Source organism: Camelus dromedarius, chromosome 30 (genome assembly GCF_036321535.1).
Source record: "Camelus dromedarius isolate mCamDro1 chromosome 30, mCamDro1.pat, whole genome shotgun sequence".
Lineage (NCBI taxonomy): Eukaryota > Metazoa > Chordata > Mammalia > Artiodactyla > Camelidae > Camelus > Camelus dromedarius.
This window is the reverse complement of record NC_087465.1, coordinates 9,970,478-9,984,455: the sequence shown is the minus strand read 5'-3', so window position 1 is coordinate 9,984,455 and position 13,978 is coordinate 9,970,478. Positions and strand designations below refer to the sequence as shown.

The 13,978-nt window shown below is 42.2% G+C and overlaps 1 protein-coding gene across 12 annotated transcripts in view; it reads right to left on the bottom strand.

Annotated features, from left to right (window-relative positions):
* Positions 1-823: 823 nt before the first annotated feature.
* The window catches only part of CSPP1 (centrosome and spindle pole associated protein 1), an 86,039-nt gene continuing 72,884 nt past the window's right edge, over positions 824-13,978 (bottom strand). For all 12 annotated transcript variants that reach the window (XM_031441527.2, XM_031441529.2, XM_031441523.2 and 9 more), the window contains 5 exons: positions 12,763-12,812; positions 9,868-9,931; positions 4,583-4,692; positions 3,629-3,767; positions 824-1,684 (listed from right to left, as the gene is read on the bottom strand). In XM_031441527.2, coding sequence (XP_031297387.2) covers positions 1,473-1,684; positions 3,629-3,767; positions 4,583-4,692; positions 9,868-9,931; positions 12,763-12,812 — 575 coding nt within the window. In that variant the 3' untranslated portion in view covers positions 824-1,472. The remainder of the gene's footprint in view (positions 1,685-3,628; positions 3,768-4,582; positions 4,693-9,867; positions 9,932-12,762; positions 12,813-13,978) is intronic.

Here is a 13,978-nt window from a genome sequence, read left to right as displayed (position 1 = left end):
CCTGTGTAATCCATGGCCCCGTGTTTCATTAATTCTCTTGTTGTTGTAGTTAAAAGCCAAACAGCTAGGTAAAGGATATTCTCGTCCAGAACTACATGTAAATTCAGTATTTTTTTAGTTCTTATTTTTTTTTCCAGCGGTAAGGCTGTGTATTTTGCGGGTTGTGTTAGAAGTGTTCAGTGTTTGCTCTCACACCTTAGACAATGAGCATTCACTGAACAGAGCATCTGTAAGTGCACCATATTTATCCCCCCAAGACACAGCCCTCAAGCCCTGCTGGATGCCAGAGCTGGGAGCCACTGTGACCTTCTGATCTTTCTGAGGGGTAAGTGTTTTCAAAAGACTTGGCGGTTTGTTATTTTATGGTATAATATCAGGCTCTTTCTAGCAGAGACAGATATCTTCATCTGAGAGTAAGATGAAGCCTAAGAAGAAAACTCTTTAAGTGATTAATTACAAAAATTAGCATTAAAATTCACATGCAGCTAAAATTTAAAATATCAGTGAAATTTCACACGAGGTGGACTTATATGATCTTTTGTCCTATTAATCACATCAGTATAATAGGAAACTGATGCAGCCCAGTGCCTGGGAGTGTTCTGTCGTGGTGCTAAAGATTAAGAATTATTTCCAGGAATTTGAATTAGTCTTTCCTTTTTTAAAGGTGCCTCTTACAGAGTGACTAGAAAGACTTGACTCACTCGGTCCACGTGTCCACAGTGGTGCAGCACGGGCTCCAGCCCCTGGCCGTGACCCCTGGGTGTCCCTGCCTCTGCTCCACTTCCCGAACACCTTATCTAGTCCACGTAAAATAAGAAACTGATTATTGGTAATAAAAATAATTTATTTCTGTCAAGAAGTATTTAAGTCATAAATTAGCAAACTTAATGCCTTTGTTGGCACAAAAATTGAGGCAGAAAGATGTGACATTTAGTGCATGGCTCACGGGAATAAAATCACAAACAGTTCCCATCAGTCATTTATATTGAATCAGCCATAAATGACATGGAAGCACACACGTCTGATTCTCATCACAGCAGCTGGAACAGTCACAGCTACTCTTACTAAGTGAAAAATCACTGAGAACAGCGATAACAGATGAACACAGAACAGTATTCTGGTTTTACAGTACTGTTAAGACACTCGTGTTTTATTCATCTTATCTTACTGACAAGCAGAATTGAAAATAATGCACATACGGTAGTTGATTCCAAGAGTTCATTACCACCCTAGTTTAGTTTATGGCAAAACTGTGCAAAAATAATTCTATACAATCCTACATTATATAAATTAATAATCATGGCCTTTTATTTATGTACATAATATACATCCTATACATTATCATGGAAAAAACACACCTTATGTACAGATGGAACTGCCAGGCATGGGCCAATGGTGGCACATACTGTTACGGTTCAGATTCCACATTCCTTTCACCTTAAAAGGCACTACTGGGTCCAGCACAGGTTTATTCAACCGTGGGCCGTTGACAGGCCCTGCCAAGTGAAAGTGCCTGGTTTTCCAGGAACCTGCTGCTGCTCCTGCCTCAGCTGCTCCGCCATGAACCGCTTCAGCGTTTCCGAGGTGCCTGGGCGGAGCCAGGGCTCAGTGGCTACAGAGTTTGATCCATCGTCACCCATGTGCTTCATGATGTCGTCAGGGTCAACCAGTGATCTCTCGTCATCTAAAGGAGGCAAGACAGACGCGACTCAGGTAAGGTGGCGGCAGCAGGTGATGCGAACAGAGGTCTTAGTCTAACCCGTTACAGCGTGGCGTTTCTCCGCAGTACTGGGTTCTGAGCTGTCCTGGTTTGTCCGGACCCCTCCTTTAAGAGGTAGGAAAGCAAACCCCGGAACAGGCCAGTTCAAGAAAGCAGAAAACGAGCACCTGAACAAGGTGAGTCCACGGTGCCGGCCCCACAGGGACTGCAGGGACAGCAGGGAGACGGCGCCCAGTGTCACCGACTGTAGAAGGGGAGGCAGTCTTACTCTGTGTCACCTGAAGGATGCCACGCAAAACTTGTTTTTATTTTAGCAAGGGTTTTGGAAATACGCCCAACCTCTAATACTGCTTTGAGGAAATCAGGTCATTTTAGGAGAGCACTAGACAGGGGGTGAAGTTACCTCCCTCCTTACACCTAGTCTGAAAGCTGGTTGTCTACCCCATTAAGAGGCAGCTCTTGTGTTTCGTTCTTTAATTGGCTGTACTCAACATCTATACCTTATTTTACTTATTATTAGATGTAATAGGAAAATCTGTCTTCCTACCCTGTGATGTCAGTTTTTGGTTTTTTTTTTAATTACATCTCCTGGACTGTGAAGGATTAGCCCAGCAAAGGGACAGTGGTACCAACTTAATGAGCAGTCAATCCACATCGTACCAAAAAGCTCCTGTTTGAAAGGACAATGTAAAAAAAAGAAAAAAAGGTTTAGAAGTTGAAAGCCTTCTGGAAAAGATACTTCAAATGCTCTATTTTCTCTCAGTTTAAGTATATCCCTGTTAAATGTTAGTTCACCTTATTGGTTCTAAAAGAAATTGAGGAATAGGTAACTCAGATTAAAATGCCATTCAGCCAAAAAGAGCACTGCTTTCCCACTGTCCACATTTCTGCAGGTACGATATGCCAAGTACTGTTCCATCAATGTGCCCTGTTTTCTGGCATTTGGTATGAAATTCCCACCGGACTCATGACGTCTTACTGTTAGAGAGTATACAAGAACAGGGTTTAATTAACACAATATTAGGGGAGGCTACAGCCCAGTGGTAGAGCGCATGCTTAGCATGCATGAAGTCCTGGGTTCAATCCCCAGTGCCTTCTCTAAAAATAAATAAATCCTAATTCTGCCCCCCCCCAAAAAAAGAGAAAAACCCCACAGTATTAAAGGTTAGATACAAAAATATCTTAAGAAATTGCTATTAGAAAATTACTGTAGCTTAACAGACTACAGAGACCTGTGCAGAGAGACCACTCTACATTTGCTAAAGCCAGTACCAGGGCTTAACACTGCCCCACTGCTCCACTAAGCGGATGACTAACAGCACCAACATGAAGGTGGCCTGGGGCGCAGAGGAGCTCGGTAGCTGCCTAAGGAAGCGTCCTGCCAGCCCGTGCTCGGCACTTAAACTACAACCTGCTGTGCGCCGAAGCAGTGAGGCCACGACACCCAACACAATGTGCCGACTACCGACCACTGTGACTTCTGCTGCGAATCATACGAAGAAAACACTAACCTGAGGCTGTTTCGCTTTATCCATAGTAAAGGAAGCCAAGTAAAAAGGTAAAAAACTTTTCTTTGTAGCACTACAAATTTATAATAGATGTGTAATCTAAAGAACGCAAGGTTTTACAGTTGACTTCTGATAACCCCACTTCAGTAGGGGAAGTGAGACGCCAACACTGATCAGTGTTTTCCCTGCTGCAAGCACAGCCCGGATTTACTTAATAGGCAGAAACGTCATCTGTTCAGGGTGCCCCCTCTGGTAGCAAGAATCTGTTGCACAATGAATCCTTCACTCTGGTTTTGCTGGATAGCGGCTATGGAACTCATTTCCTCTGTCCGCCAGCCATCAGTGAAAACCTCCGAGTTCTTACAGAATTTGCAGTCGGCCAACACGCTTGTCCATTTACCTGTATTAATAGGTTTATTCTGGAGTTCATTCAGTCTTCGCATTCGTTCCTCATTTCTCACTCTAAGCTGATCGACATTTACACTGGATACAGATTTTAAAGAGAGGCCATCTGGTGGTACATTAGGGTGACTGTCATCCTGTAGTTAAGAAAACAACTTCAGAAATTCATTGATATAAAATAAGTTCAGAATAAGCCAGTGAATTGAAACATGTTCTTGCCCTTGATAAATGTACAGTGTGATGAACAAAGGAAACGAAATTGTTAGCATTTATACTCTAACTCCTGTTGAGTACACACGCAGGCCCAGATGAAGGTACAGGACTTGTGGTAACATGAATGTGGCCACACTGGGTAAAGGTGAGGAATTATAAAATACAGAAGGAAAAAAATCCAAACCTTAGGGGCTAAGCGTCAGTGACATGCAGAGTTTAAGAAACTGCCCAGAGTTGCTTACCCAGCAAAACGACATCATGGGGACATGGACTAAGGGCGCCAAAGCCGGTGCTCTGTGCAGGCAGAGAGTAAACATTCACCCGTATTCTGAGAAAAGGTCATGGGGTCTGAATGCCAGCCCTCCTGTCAGTGTGGCCTTGGGCAAGTTATCTGAACGAAATGGAGCAGATGCCTGCATGATGCGCTTAGGTGACTGAGGCTGTCAGTTGCTTCTTGTGCCTTCTCTGAAATTCACATACTCTGCAGGGGAAAGGAGGGGACTGACACTTACAGCCACCTTGGGAGAGGAGAATGCTACCGCCAAGAAGCTAAGACACCAGAGTCCAATGACCTGCTCACGGTCATCCCGTATCTGGAGGCAGAGCCTGGGTTCAGACCCACGTCCACCTTACTCCAGAGCACGTCCTCTCTTTCCTGGACCACACCAATCGAGCATGGGTCAGAACCCAGACCTCTCATTCCTAACCTCGAAAAAAGAAAAGAGTGTTTCATACATACAGAGTCCAGTCCTTTCAACTTGCTCCTCCTGCGCTCCCTCGCAGAGGGCAGCTGTGCCGGAGGCGGGAGGGCGTCATCCTCGATGGCAGGGTACGTCTCACCGTACGCGCCTGGAGGGCACACAGAGGAGACATCTCAGAGAGCCACCACTTCACATCTTTTTACTCAGAGCTAAACGAAAACTTTTAATTCAGACATTTATATATGTACACACTTCAATGATTTTTATACAGCTGCTCAACCACAACACTCTAGTTTTAGAACATCTCTATCATCTCAGAAGCTCCCTTGTGCTCACTGGCAAAATCACTCCCCACTCCCACCTGCCCAACACCATGTAAACACTGATCCGCCTTTAGTCTCGAAAGATTCACCTTTCCTGGGATTCTATATAAATGGAATTGTACATGTGCTGCTTTGTGTCCTTCACTTAGCATGATGTGTTTGAAGTTCAGCTGGGCTGTGCCATGTATCAGTGCGGTTGACTCTTGAACAGCAGTAAGGATTAGCAGTGCCAAACCCGCTGTGCAGTCGAAAACCCACACACTGCCGTCTCTGCCTCAAAAACAGTTTACACATGACTCACCCGGGGCAGGAAGCTGAAACAGTTTGGACTGAATCAGGACTCACACCCTACTTCTTAAGATTCCAGACACTGTGATCTCTAATCAAACGCAAACTTGCCCCCACACTTTCACATCTGTGAAATGAAAATACAGGTACTGTACTGACTGAAAAACTCCACACGGACGGGGACATGCACAATTCAGACTTGTGTTGTTAAGGGTCAGCTGTAGTTTTTTCTCCCCGCCCTGCTGCGTGGCACTAGCACATGGCTGTGTCGCACTTTGTGCGCTGACCAGCTGACGGACATGGGAGCTGTTTATAGTTGGAGATTGTTGATAATGCTGCTATGAATGTTCACATACATGTCTTTTTGTGGCTGTATGTTTTCTTTTCTTTGGGCTGTATTCCTAGGAGTGAAACTGCTGGGTATTACGGTCACTCTGTGCTTAGCATTTTAAGGAATTAGAACCATTTTACATTGTAAGAAGGTTCTAGTTTCCCCACGTCCTCACCAACACTTAGCATTGTCATTCGTTTTGATCACAGCCATTCTATGTGAGCCAACAGACTATTTGACCATGGAGATGAATATATTGCTTAAAACATTTAGAATTTTTTCCCCTAACTCTATTTTGAAAAAATTAAAACCTAAAGAAAAGTATATAATGCAATGAATACCTAATATCGCCATTTCTTACTTTGCCACATTTCTGTGTATATATGGGAGGGGGTGGTTGGTTATTTGTTGCAGACACCTTGACACTTTGTCCCTAAATTCTTAAGCATGTACCATCTAAGAACAAGGACTGTCTCCTACACAGTCACAATCTCATTACCACATTCAGGAAATGTAACACTGATACAATACTGTAATTTAATATATATAACTGACATTCAAATTTCTAAAATTTAGTCTATAGCTTTTTTTAAGCAGCAATAACTATATTTTATTGAATGAGATATATGGGATTTTCTATAACTCCAAAAATAGTTTTCTGACTTTTTTTTTTATTATACCCCACCAATTGACTCACTTTTTTAAACACTTTATTTTTACTAGTTTTTAAGGTCAATAAAACTGAGTGGAAAACAAAATTCCTGTACACCTCCCGCCACCACTCATGGCTTACCCCATCTATCAACAGCCCACAAAGAATGGTCCATTTGTTAAAATTCATGAACCTACACTGACACATCATTGTCACCCAAAGTCCAGAGTTTACATTAGGGTTCCTTCTTGATACTGTATGTTCTATGGGTTTTAACATGTATCTACCGTGACAGTATATCCATTCATCTACCTAAGGACAACGTGGTTGCTTCCGGGTCTTGGCAGTTACGGATAAAACTGCTGTAAACATTTGTGGGCAGGTTTTTGTGTGATCAAGTTTCAGCTCCTCTGGGTAAACACCACCAAGTATGAATGCTGGATCATACAGGAAGAGTAGGTTTAGTTTTGTTAGAAGCCACCAAACTGTCTTCCAAAGTGACTGTTACCATGTTCTGTTCCCACCAGCACTGGGAGAGTTCCCCTGCTCCGTGCTGCCAGCACTGCTGCCGTCCGTGTTCTGGATTTTGGCCTTTCTAACGGGTATGTCAGTGGTGCCTCGTTGTGTTAATGTGAATCTCCCTGCTGACACATGATTTGTATTTCCCTAGTGAACGATGTGGAATGCCTTTTCATTTGCTTATTTGCCACCTGTCTGTGCTTTGGTGAAGTGTCTGGATCTTTTGCTCATCTTTTAATTGGGTGGTTTTCTTATTATTGAGTTTTGAGAGTTCTTTGTATTTGGGTCAGAGTCCTTTATTAGATGTGTCTTCTGCAAGTATTTTCCTCCAGTCTGTGGCTTGTCTTGCTCTCCTGACATTGTCATTCACAGAGCATTAAAGTTTAATATCAATGAAGTCTAGTTTACCAGTTATTTCTCTCACAGGTTGGTGCCTTTGGTGTTGCATCTAAGAAGTCATTGCCACGCCCAAGTTCTTCTAGGTTTTCTTCTGTTATCTTCTAGGAGTTTTATAGTTTTTGTGTTTTACATTGAGGTCTGTGGTTCATTTTGAGTTGATTTTTGTGAAGGGTGTTAAGGTCTGTGTCTAGACTGACTTTTCTGCATGCCCAGTTCTGTATTTTTTCTCCATTTTACTGCCTTTATTCCTTTGTCAAAGAACAGTTAACTATACTTGTTTGGGTCTATTTCTAGACTCTGTTCTGTTCCATTGATCTATTTGTCTATCCTTTTGCCAATACCACACTGTCTTGATTACTGTAACTTTACAGAAAGTCTTGAAGTCACGTACTGTCAGTCTTCTGACTGTTCTTTCTCCTTCAGTGTTGTGCTGGCTATTTGGGCGTTCTGCCGCTCCGTATGAACTTTTTAGTCAGTTTACTGATATCCATAAAATAACTTGCTGGGATTTTTACTGGGATTGCATTGAATTTATAGATCAAGTTGGGAAGAACTGACATCTTGACAATACTGAGTTTCCTTTTATTTAGCATTTTCTTTCATAAGAGTTCTGTAGTTATCCTCATAGAGATAGATCTTGTACATATTTGTAAGATTTAGATCTAAATATTTCTTTTGGGGGGAGGTGCTAATGTAAATGATACTGTACTTAAATCTCAAATTCCACTGGTTCATGACTAGTCTATGGGAAAGCAGCTGGCTTCTGTGTATTGACCTGGTGTCCTGCAGCCTTGCAAGAGCCGCTTCTTACTGTAGGTTTTTTCTACTGATTGTTTCACATTTTCTACAATCATGTCACATATGCACTAAGGCAGTTTTATCCCTTCCCAGCCTGTGCACCTTTTATCTCCTTGCTGCGTTAGCTAGGACTTCCACAGTGATGCTGAGGAGTGGTGAGAGGAGAGCTCTGCGTCGCTTCTGACCTTAGCAGGGAAGCTTCCAGCTTCTCGTCACTGAACGTGATGCTGGCTGCAGGTGTTTGCAGATGTTGTCTAGTGAGTTGAGGAAGTCCCCCTCTATTCCTAGTTTGCTGACAGTTCTCACAAATAAGGTGCTGGATTTTGTTTAAAGCTTCTGCATCTATTATGTGATTATTCTCCTCTAGCCTGTTGAAGCAACGGAGTATATTTGGATGAGGTGTTTTAACTGAATGTAAACCAGCTGTGCGTAACTGGCACAAACCCCACTTGGTCACGGTGTCTCGTTCTCTCCATACATCGCTGGATTCGATCGGCTGTCGATCTGTAGTTTTCTCTGCGTGTGACGTCTTTGGTTTTGGTGCTGGAGTGATGCTCGCCACGCAGAATGAGTTAGGAGTACTTCTGTCTCTTAGAAGGGGTTGTAGAGAACTGGTAGAATTATTCCCTAAATGGTAAAATTCATCAGGGAACCCATCTGGGCTTGCTGTTTTGTTTTGGAAGGTTATTAATTCAATTTATTTATTGTTATCACAATCAATTTGAGTTTTTTCAAGCTTTACTGAGATATAATTGACATATAACACTGTGTAAGGTTAAGGTGCCCAATGTGATAACTGAAATGTCTACCACACTAAAGCTAGTTGACACATCCTTCACCTCACACGATTGCCATTTTGTTGTTGTTATGGTGAGATAACATTAAAGCTCTACTCTCACAGCAACTTTCAAGTGTAAAATACAGTATTAACTACAGTCACCATCCTGTACATTAGATCCCAGAACTTACTCATCTTAAACTGAAAGTTTCTACTACCCTGTGACCAACAAGTCACCAGTTCCCCCACTTCTCAAATTCTTTAGTAAATCTGGGCCTATTCAAATTGTTTTTGCCAGATTATGACTTTTAACAAGCTGGTCCATTTCATCTAGGTTATCAGGAAAAAAAAAAAAAAAAGGCATTGACACACCAGCCTTGCCCACATTCGTTAAAACAGTGTTAACACAGTCATGACTATGGGCTATTTGTGGTGACCGTTACCGTTAATCAAAAAGACACACTGTGTAGCTCTGGTCCAGTGTAAGGTTAATGAATGAAATATTCCAAGACACTGTCTTGAGTGCCCCAGACTGTCCTCATTATTAGCAGGATTAGTAGTCACATTTCCCTGATGAGCTATTTTCTCATCCCTATTTCCTACTGATTTCTCTATCTTTACTCACTCTCTACAATATGACTTCCTTGGAAAAGAAAAATTAATTTAAAAAAAAAACTGAAAGAAATATAGGCTGGTTTGGACTTTTGATCACATGAAAATATAAAGTAATTGGCATGAAATACAATTAATATGTAAAAGGGAGGATTCCCTAGTACAGACGTGCTTACGATCAGGGGGCATAATTACAAGCATCTATTATAGGTATATTCCTGTACCTTCACATACCTTCTGAAGACTTTTAAAAATTGAAATACTTATTAAGATAGTTGTGGTTTCACATGCAGGTGTCAGAAATAATAAAGGTCTCTTGTACAGTTTGCCAAGTCCCCCTAATGGTGACATTTTGCAGAACAAGAGCAGGAGTCCCACACCCACGCACTGATACTGCTGCAATCCCCCAAACTTACTCAAACTTCCCCAGTTTTACTTGTGTTCTCATCTGTGTGTTTGGGTAAGTTATACTTGATGATTATCAGGGTAGTAAAACAAAACATTCCTTTTTTTTACCATCTTACACAACAAAGTACTGATTTTTAAAATATGGAGAAAAACAAAAGAAATATAAATAATGCTTAATATTTAAACGAATAGATTGGTAACATAAATATACTCACCAATAAAAGCACTATCAGATTCCAATAATGAATTTTTCAAGAAATCATTAGTGTCATCTCTGGGCTAAAAGAAACATCATATATCAGTGACTGTTTTTATTAGTCCTGTGTGGAAAAACAACAAATTTGTACCAAGAGGCACAAGTCTACACACTCTCCCCAAAATTAGAAGAGGACAGGGAGAGACAGGACTGGCTGCTTCCCTCTTTCACCACAATCCGATGCCCAGAAAATACAGGAAAGACCCTTTAATTGCTGATGTCGCAATTCATTCATTCTCTCAACAGATCTGTGCCACGCACTAGTTTACTATTCCTCCAGGCGAGGAAGTGCAGCTACAAAGATGAGTAAGAGTTTCTACTGTGGAGTGGACCACAGCCCCATGGGGGCAGAAAGGCATCCCCTCAGATACTCACGGCCTCATGTGACAGCAGGTCACAAAGGCATAGCACAGACATACAGGGACATAAGAGGAGGGAGAAAAATAATGCTAGGGTTGGACCTGTAATGAGCTCTGAAGTGAGAGAGAAATTTACATACAGAGAGTTCTACCGTAGAGAACAACGTCACCTTATATATCGGAAGGAACCTAAAGTTGGCCAACACCAGCGCCCTGCAGCTCCCCACCAAATTTTTGGGCTGTGCTAGATCCGAACACCCCATCGACGAGCTGTCCATTAATTTCTAAGGAAATGCATTCCACTAACACACAGCATTGGTAATCAGAAAGTTCTTCTCTTTCACAGAATTCTTCTACATCCTGAATTTAATTGTTTTAAATTCTGACTCTACTGCTTTCTAACAGGACAGTAATGGTGATGACGTCCTTCACTAACTGAGGAGTGTGCGAAGCCCACCTCAGCTCTATCTTCTCCATGACAGTCCCCCCCATTTTACCTTGTGTTTTCCATATAATCCAGCTTCTAGGAAGGTGAGCCCAAAATTTATTAGCTTTTTTGGTAACAGCCATGATAAACTGTTGGCTTATTCTCAGTTTCTACTCAGTATAATACAGTGTTATTAATCTAGGATTTTAACCAAAATCCCAGAAGTTAAATTTCACTATCGTTTCACTGAGAAGTGTGGCTGCCACATACAGAGATACCTACAGAGTGCTCAGACAAGGTGTCCCTACGTCTCAGGCAGCGTGGTGCAAGGACGAGGAGGGACTCGAGTCCAGCCTGCGTTCCAGCGCGGGCTTTGCTGCTTGCTGCCGTGTGACTACGGCTAGCAGTTTCCTCTTATGTGAGATGGAGGTGAGTGTACCTTGCTGCCAACTTTGGAGCAAATCAAGGTCAAATACCTTTCACAGGTACAGTTTGTTATCATTATCAGTTCCAAACCCAGCACCAACAGCTACCAACTGGTAATGCTGGGCAACTAACAGCCTAGCTGAGCCTTACTTTTATAATCTGAAAATGGGGATAAAATACTACCTGTATCATTGGCGTGAGGGAAAATTACATTTATTTCCAACCTCACACTTTTCCCGAACTCCATCTCTTACCTACTCACCAGCTCCACCTGTTTGCCGTGTAGTTCTCTCACACTCACCGTGACTCATCTAAGTTCCCGACCTTCTCCCTCACCCTGAAATCTGTTTTCCCTGCTTCTTCACCTCTAAATAGCAGCACCAACCAAAGTGAGCCTGAAGTCCACCTGACTCCTCTCGTACCACATATCCAGGATGTCAAAAATCCTACCAGGTAGGTCTCCTTTCAATATAAATGCAACCACTTCCGACTTCCACTGCTCCCACCCAGGCTGAATCACCAGAGCTCTGACTTAGATGACAGCAGTGGCCTCCTGTCCCCGTCAGTGTTAAAACATGAAACAAATCATGTCACTCCTCTGCTCAAAATCTTCGGAAGCTTCTCATCATATTCACAGTGTAAAAGGCAAAACCCGATGGCCCCCGAGGCTCTGCACACAGCCGTCCCCTCCTGGCTCCTGCCCAGGGCCTCTGCCTGGAGGTTCCTCCTGCAGGGACGTCTCGGTTTTTTTCATGGCACCTCCCTGGTGACCTTATTCGAGTGTCACCCACTCAGTGCACCCTTTCCCAGCTATCACTTTCTCTAGAGCCCCACGACTTAACATGCTAAGTATTTTATTTAGTTGTTTACTGTCTCACCCTCTTTCCAGAAAGTACACCCTCAGAGGGCAAGGATTTTTGTTCCTTTTGTTCACTCCTGTTGCCCTAAGCACTAGAATAGTATCTGGTCAACAGTAAGTACTCACTTAAGTATCTGTTCAATGAAAATGGCTCATCGGCTCCCTTTGATCACTCTTTCATAGATGTCGCTTCCTCAGACAGGAGTGATGCCCTTACCCTGGGAATTTCTCTACAGGCCTCACCACTACTTGCATTGTACACTCCTACTTGCCCAACTGCTGCTAACTGACCACAACTCATTATGGGACAGGCCCTACAAGGGCTTTTAATATATAATCTCATTTAATCCTCACAATAAGCTTTGAGCTATTTTTTTAGTTAACAAAATTTATATAGAAATTACTACATGCCAGGCCTGTCCCTAAGTGCTTGCAAATAATTGATTTTAATTCTATAGCTACCCTCAGATAGGTACTATCATCCCATTTTACAGATTAGGAAATAGAGGCAAAGAAAGATTAAATACCTTGCCTGAAGTCACACAGCTAAAAACAGACTAACTTAAGCAGCCTAGCTCTAAAGTCTTGTTCTCAGCCATTACAATATGCTTTCTCTTCATATTATACTGATGTATCCCTAGCTACCCCCGATACTGATGGGACAAGATTTTAATTCTTTCTTAACTCAATACACCTGAAGAATTCAAAATGGGAATACTCACCATATTCCTAAGAATTTCTATCCCCAAAAACTAGCTTGAAAAATTGTAACTGGTTTCTTACCTTTCTGTAGTCTCGTCCTGTAGCACCTGGGACAGCATCTAGTAAGTCAACTGAAGTCAGTGGAGAGCAGAAACAAATTAAAGGGTTAGAAAATACTTTAAAAATAAAAATAAATTTAGAGTATCTTTTGTAACTAGCTCTCTATTGGAAATTACTTTTCAACTATCACATTTCTGAATGTTTTTAAGATACTACTTGTTTATTAAACAAGTTGGATAAAATTCTCCAATTCACATTAACAAAAAGTTAAATCATTGTGAAATTTAAAACTGATGCCTATGGGAAAATAACCATCTCCTCTCAATAGTTCTACGTCTGTGTAGAAAATTGTTGAGGAGTTAAACAGGGGGCTCCCTAATGTGGAACTGAAGGAAACTAATTCAATTCCAGGTACCTAATTCCAGGGGCAGAGATTTTGGATCAGGTATCCCAAAGGCCCCTCTCCGATTTCATCAGCATTCCTATGCGTTCCCCTGAATAGTGCATTTTTCTTTTTAGATACTGCCTTTGGGAAAAGACAGGCTGCCAACGATAACCTCTATTCCTTCTTAAAATATTTTATAGCCATGTTTTTTATTGTTTCATAGTTTAACCATATTCTTATGAATTAAGTGATTATAGTGTTTGGTAGAAACTGGGGATACCCTCAGTGCCAAAATGCACCTGTATCCACAGGGGGATGACTTTTGGGTTTATCGGCCTAAGTTGCCAAGATCGCATCAGATCGTCAGTTGGGTCTCCTAAGGAAAAATTCCTTACAAAATGGTGGAAAGATTGAAGACTGTACTTGCTTCTCTCTTCTCTCCTGATATGCCTACTATTAACCACAGAATTTGGATTATCCTGCTGTCAGAGGGCAATCAATGAGACCACTGTTACACACTCTATACAAGATGGAGGGAAGACTTTCCCTGTATCAGTCTTTGTCCAAGTCTTGACCTTTCACCTGGGCCTAAAGCAGTACATCACTCACTCCTGCGATACTCTCAAGTGGTCAGAAAAGGATCCTCAGATTATGCAGGCCAGAGAAGCCTACTAAGGTAAGGGAGGGTCCTAAACTTTCCTAGAAGTAACTGGTAGGACCATCTCCTTCTATCTTGCTACCTGACTGCTGCATCTTTATGACTCATCTTCCATGGTGACCCTCAATGGCCTGAAGGTAGGCGAACCTGGTGAGATGTTTTCTGAGGCCACCAGCCCCACTCTGCCTCAGGTG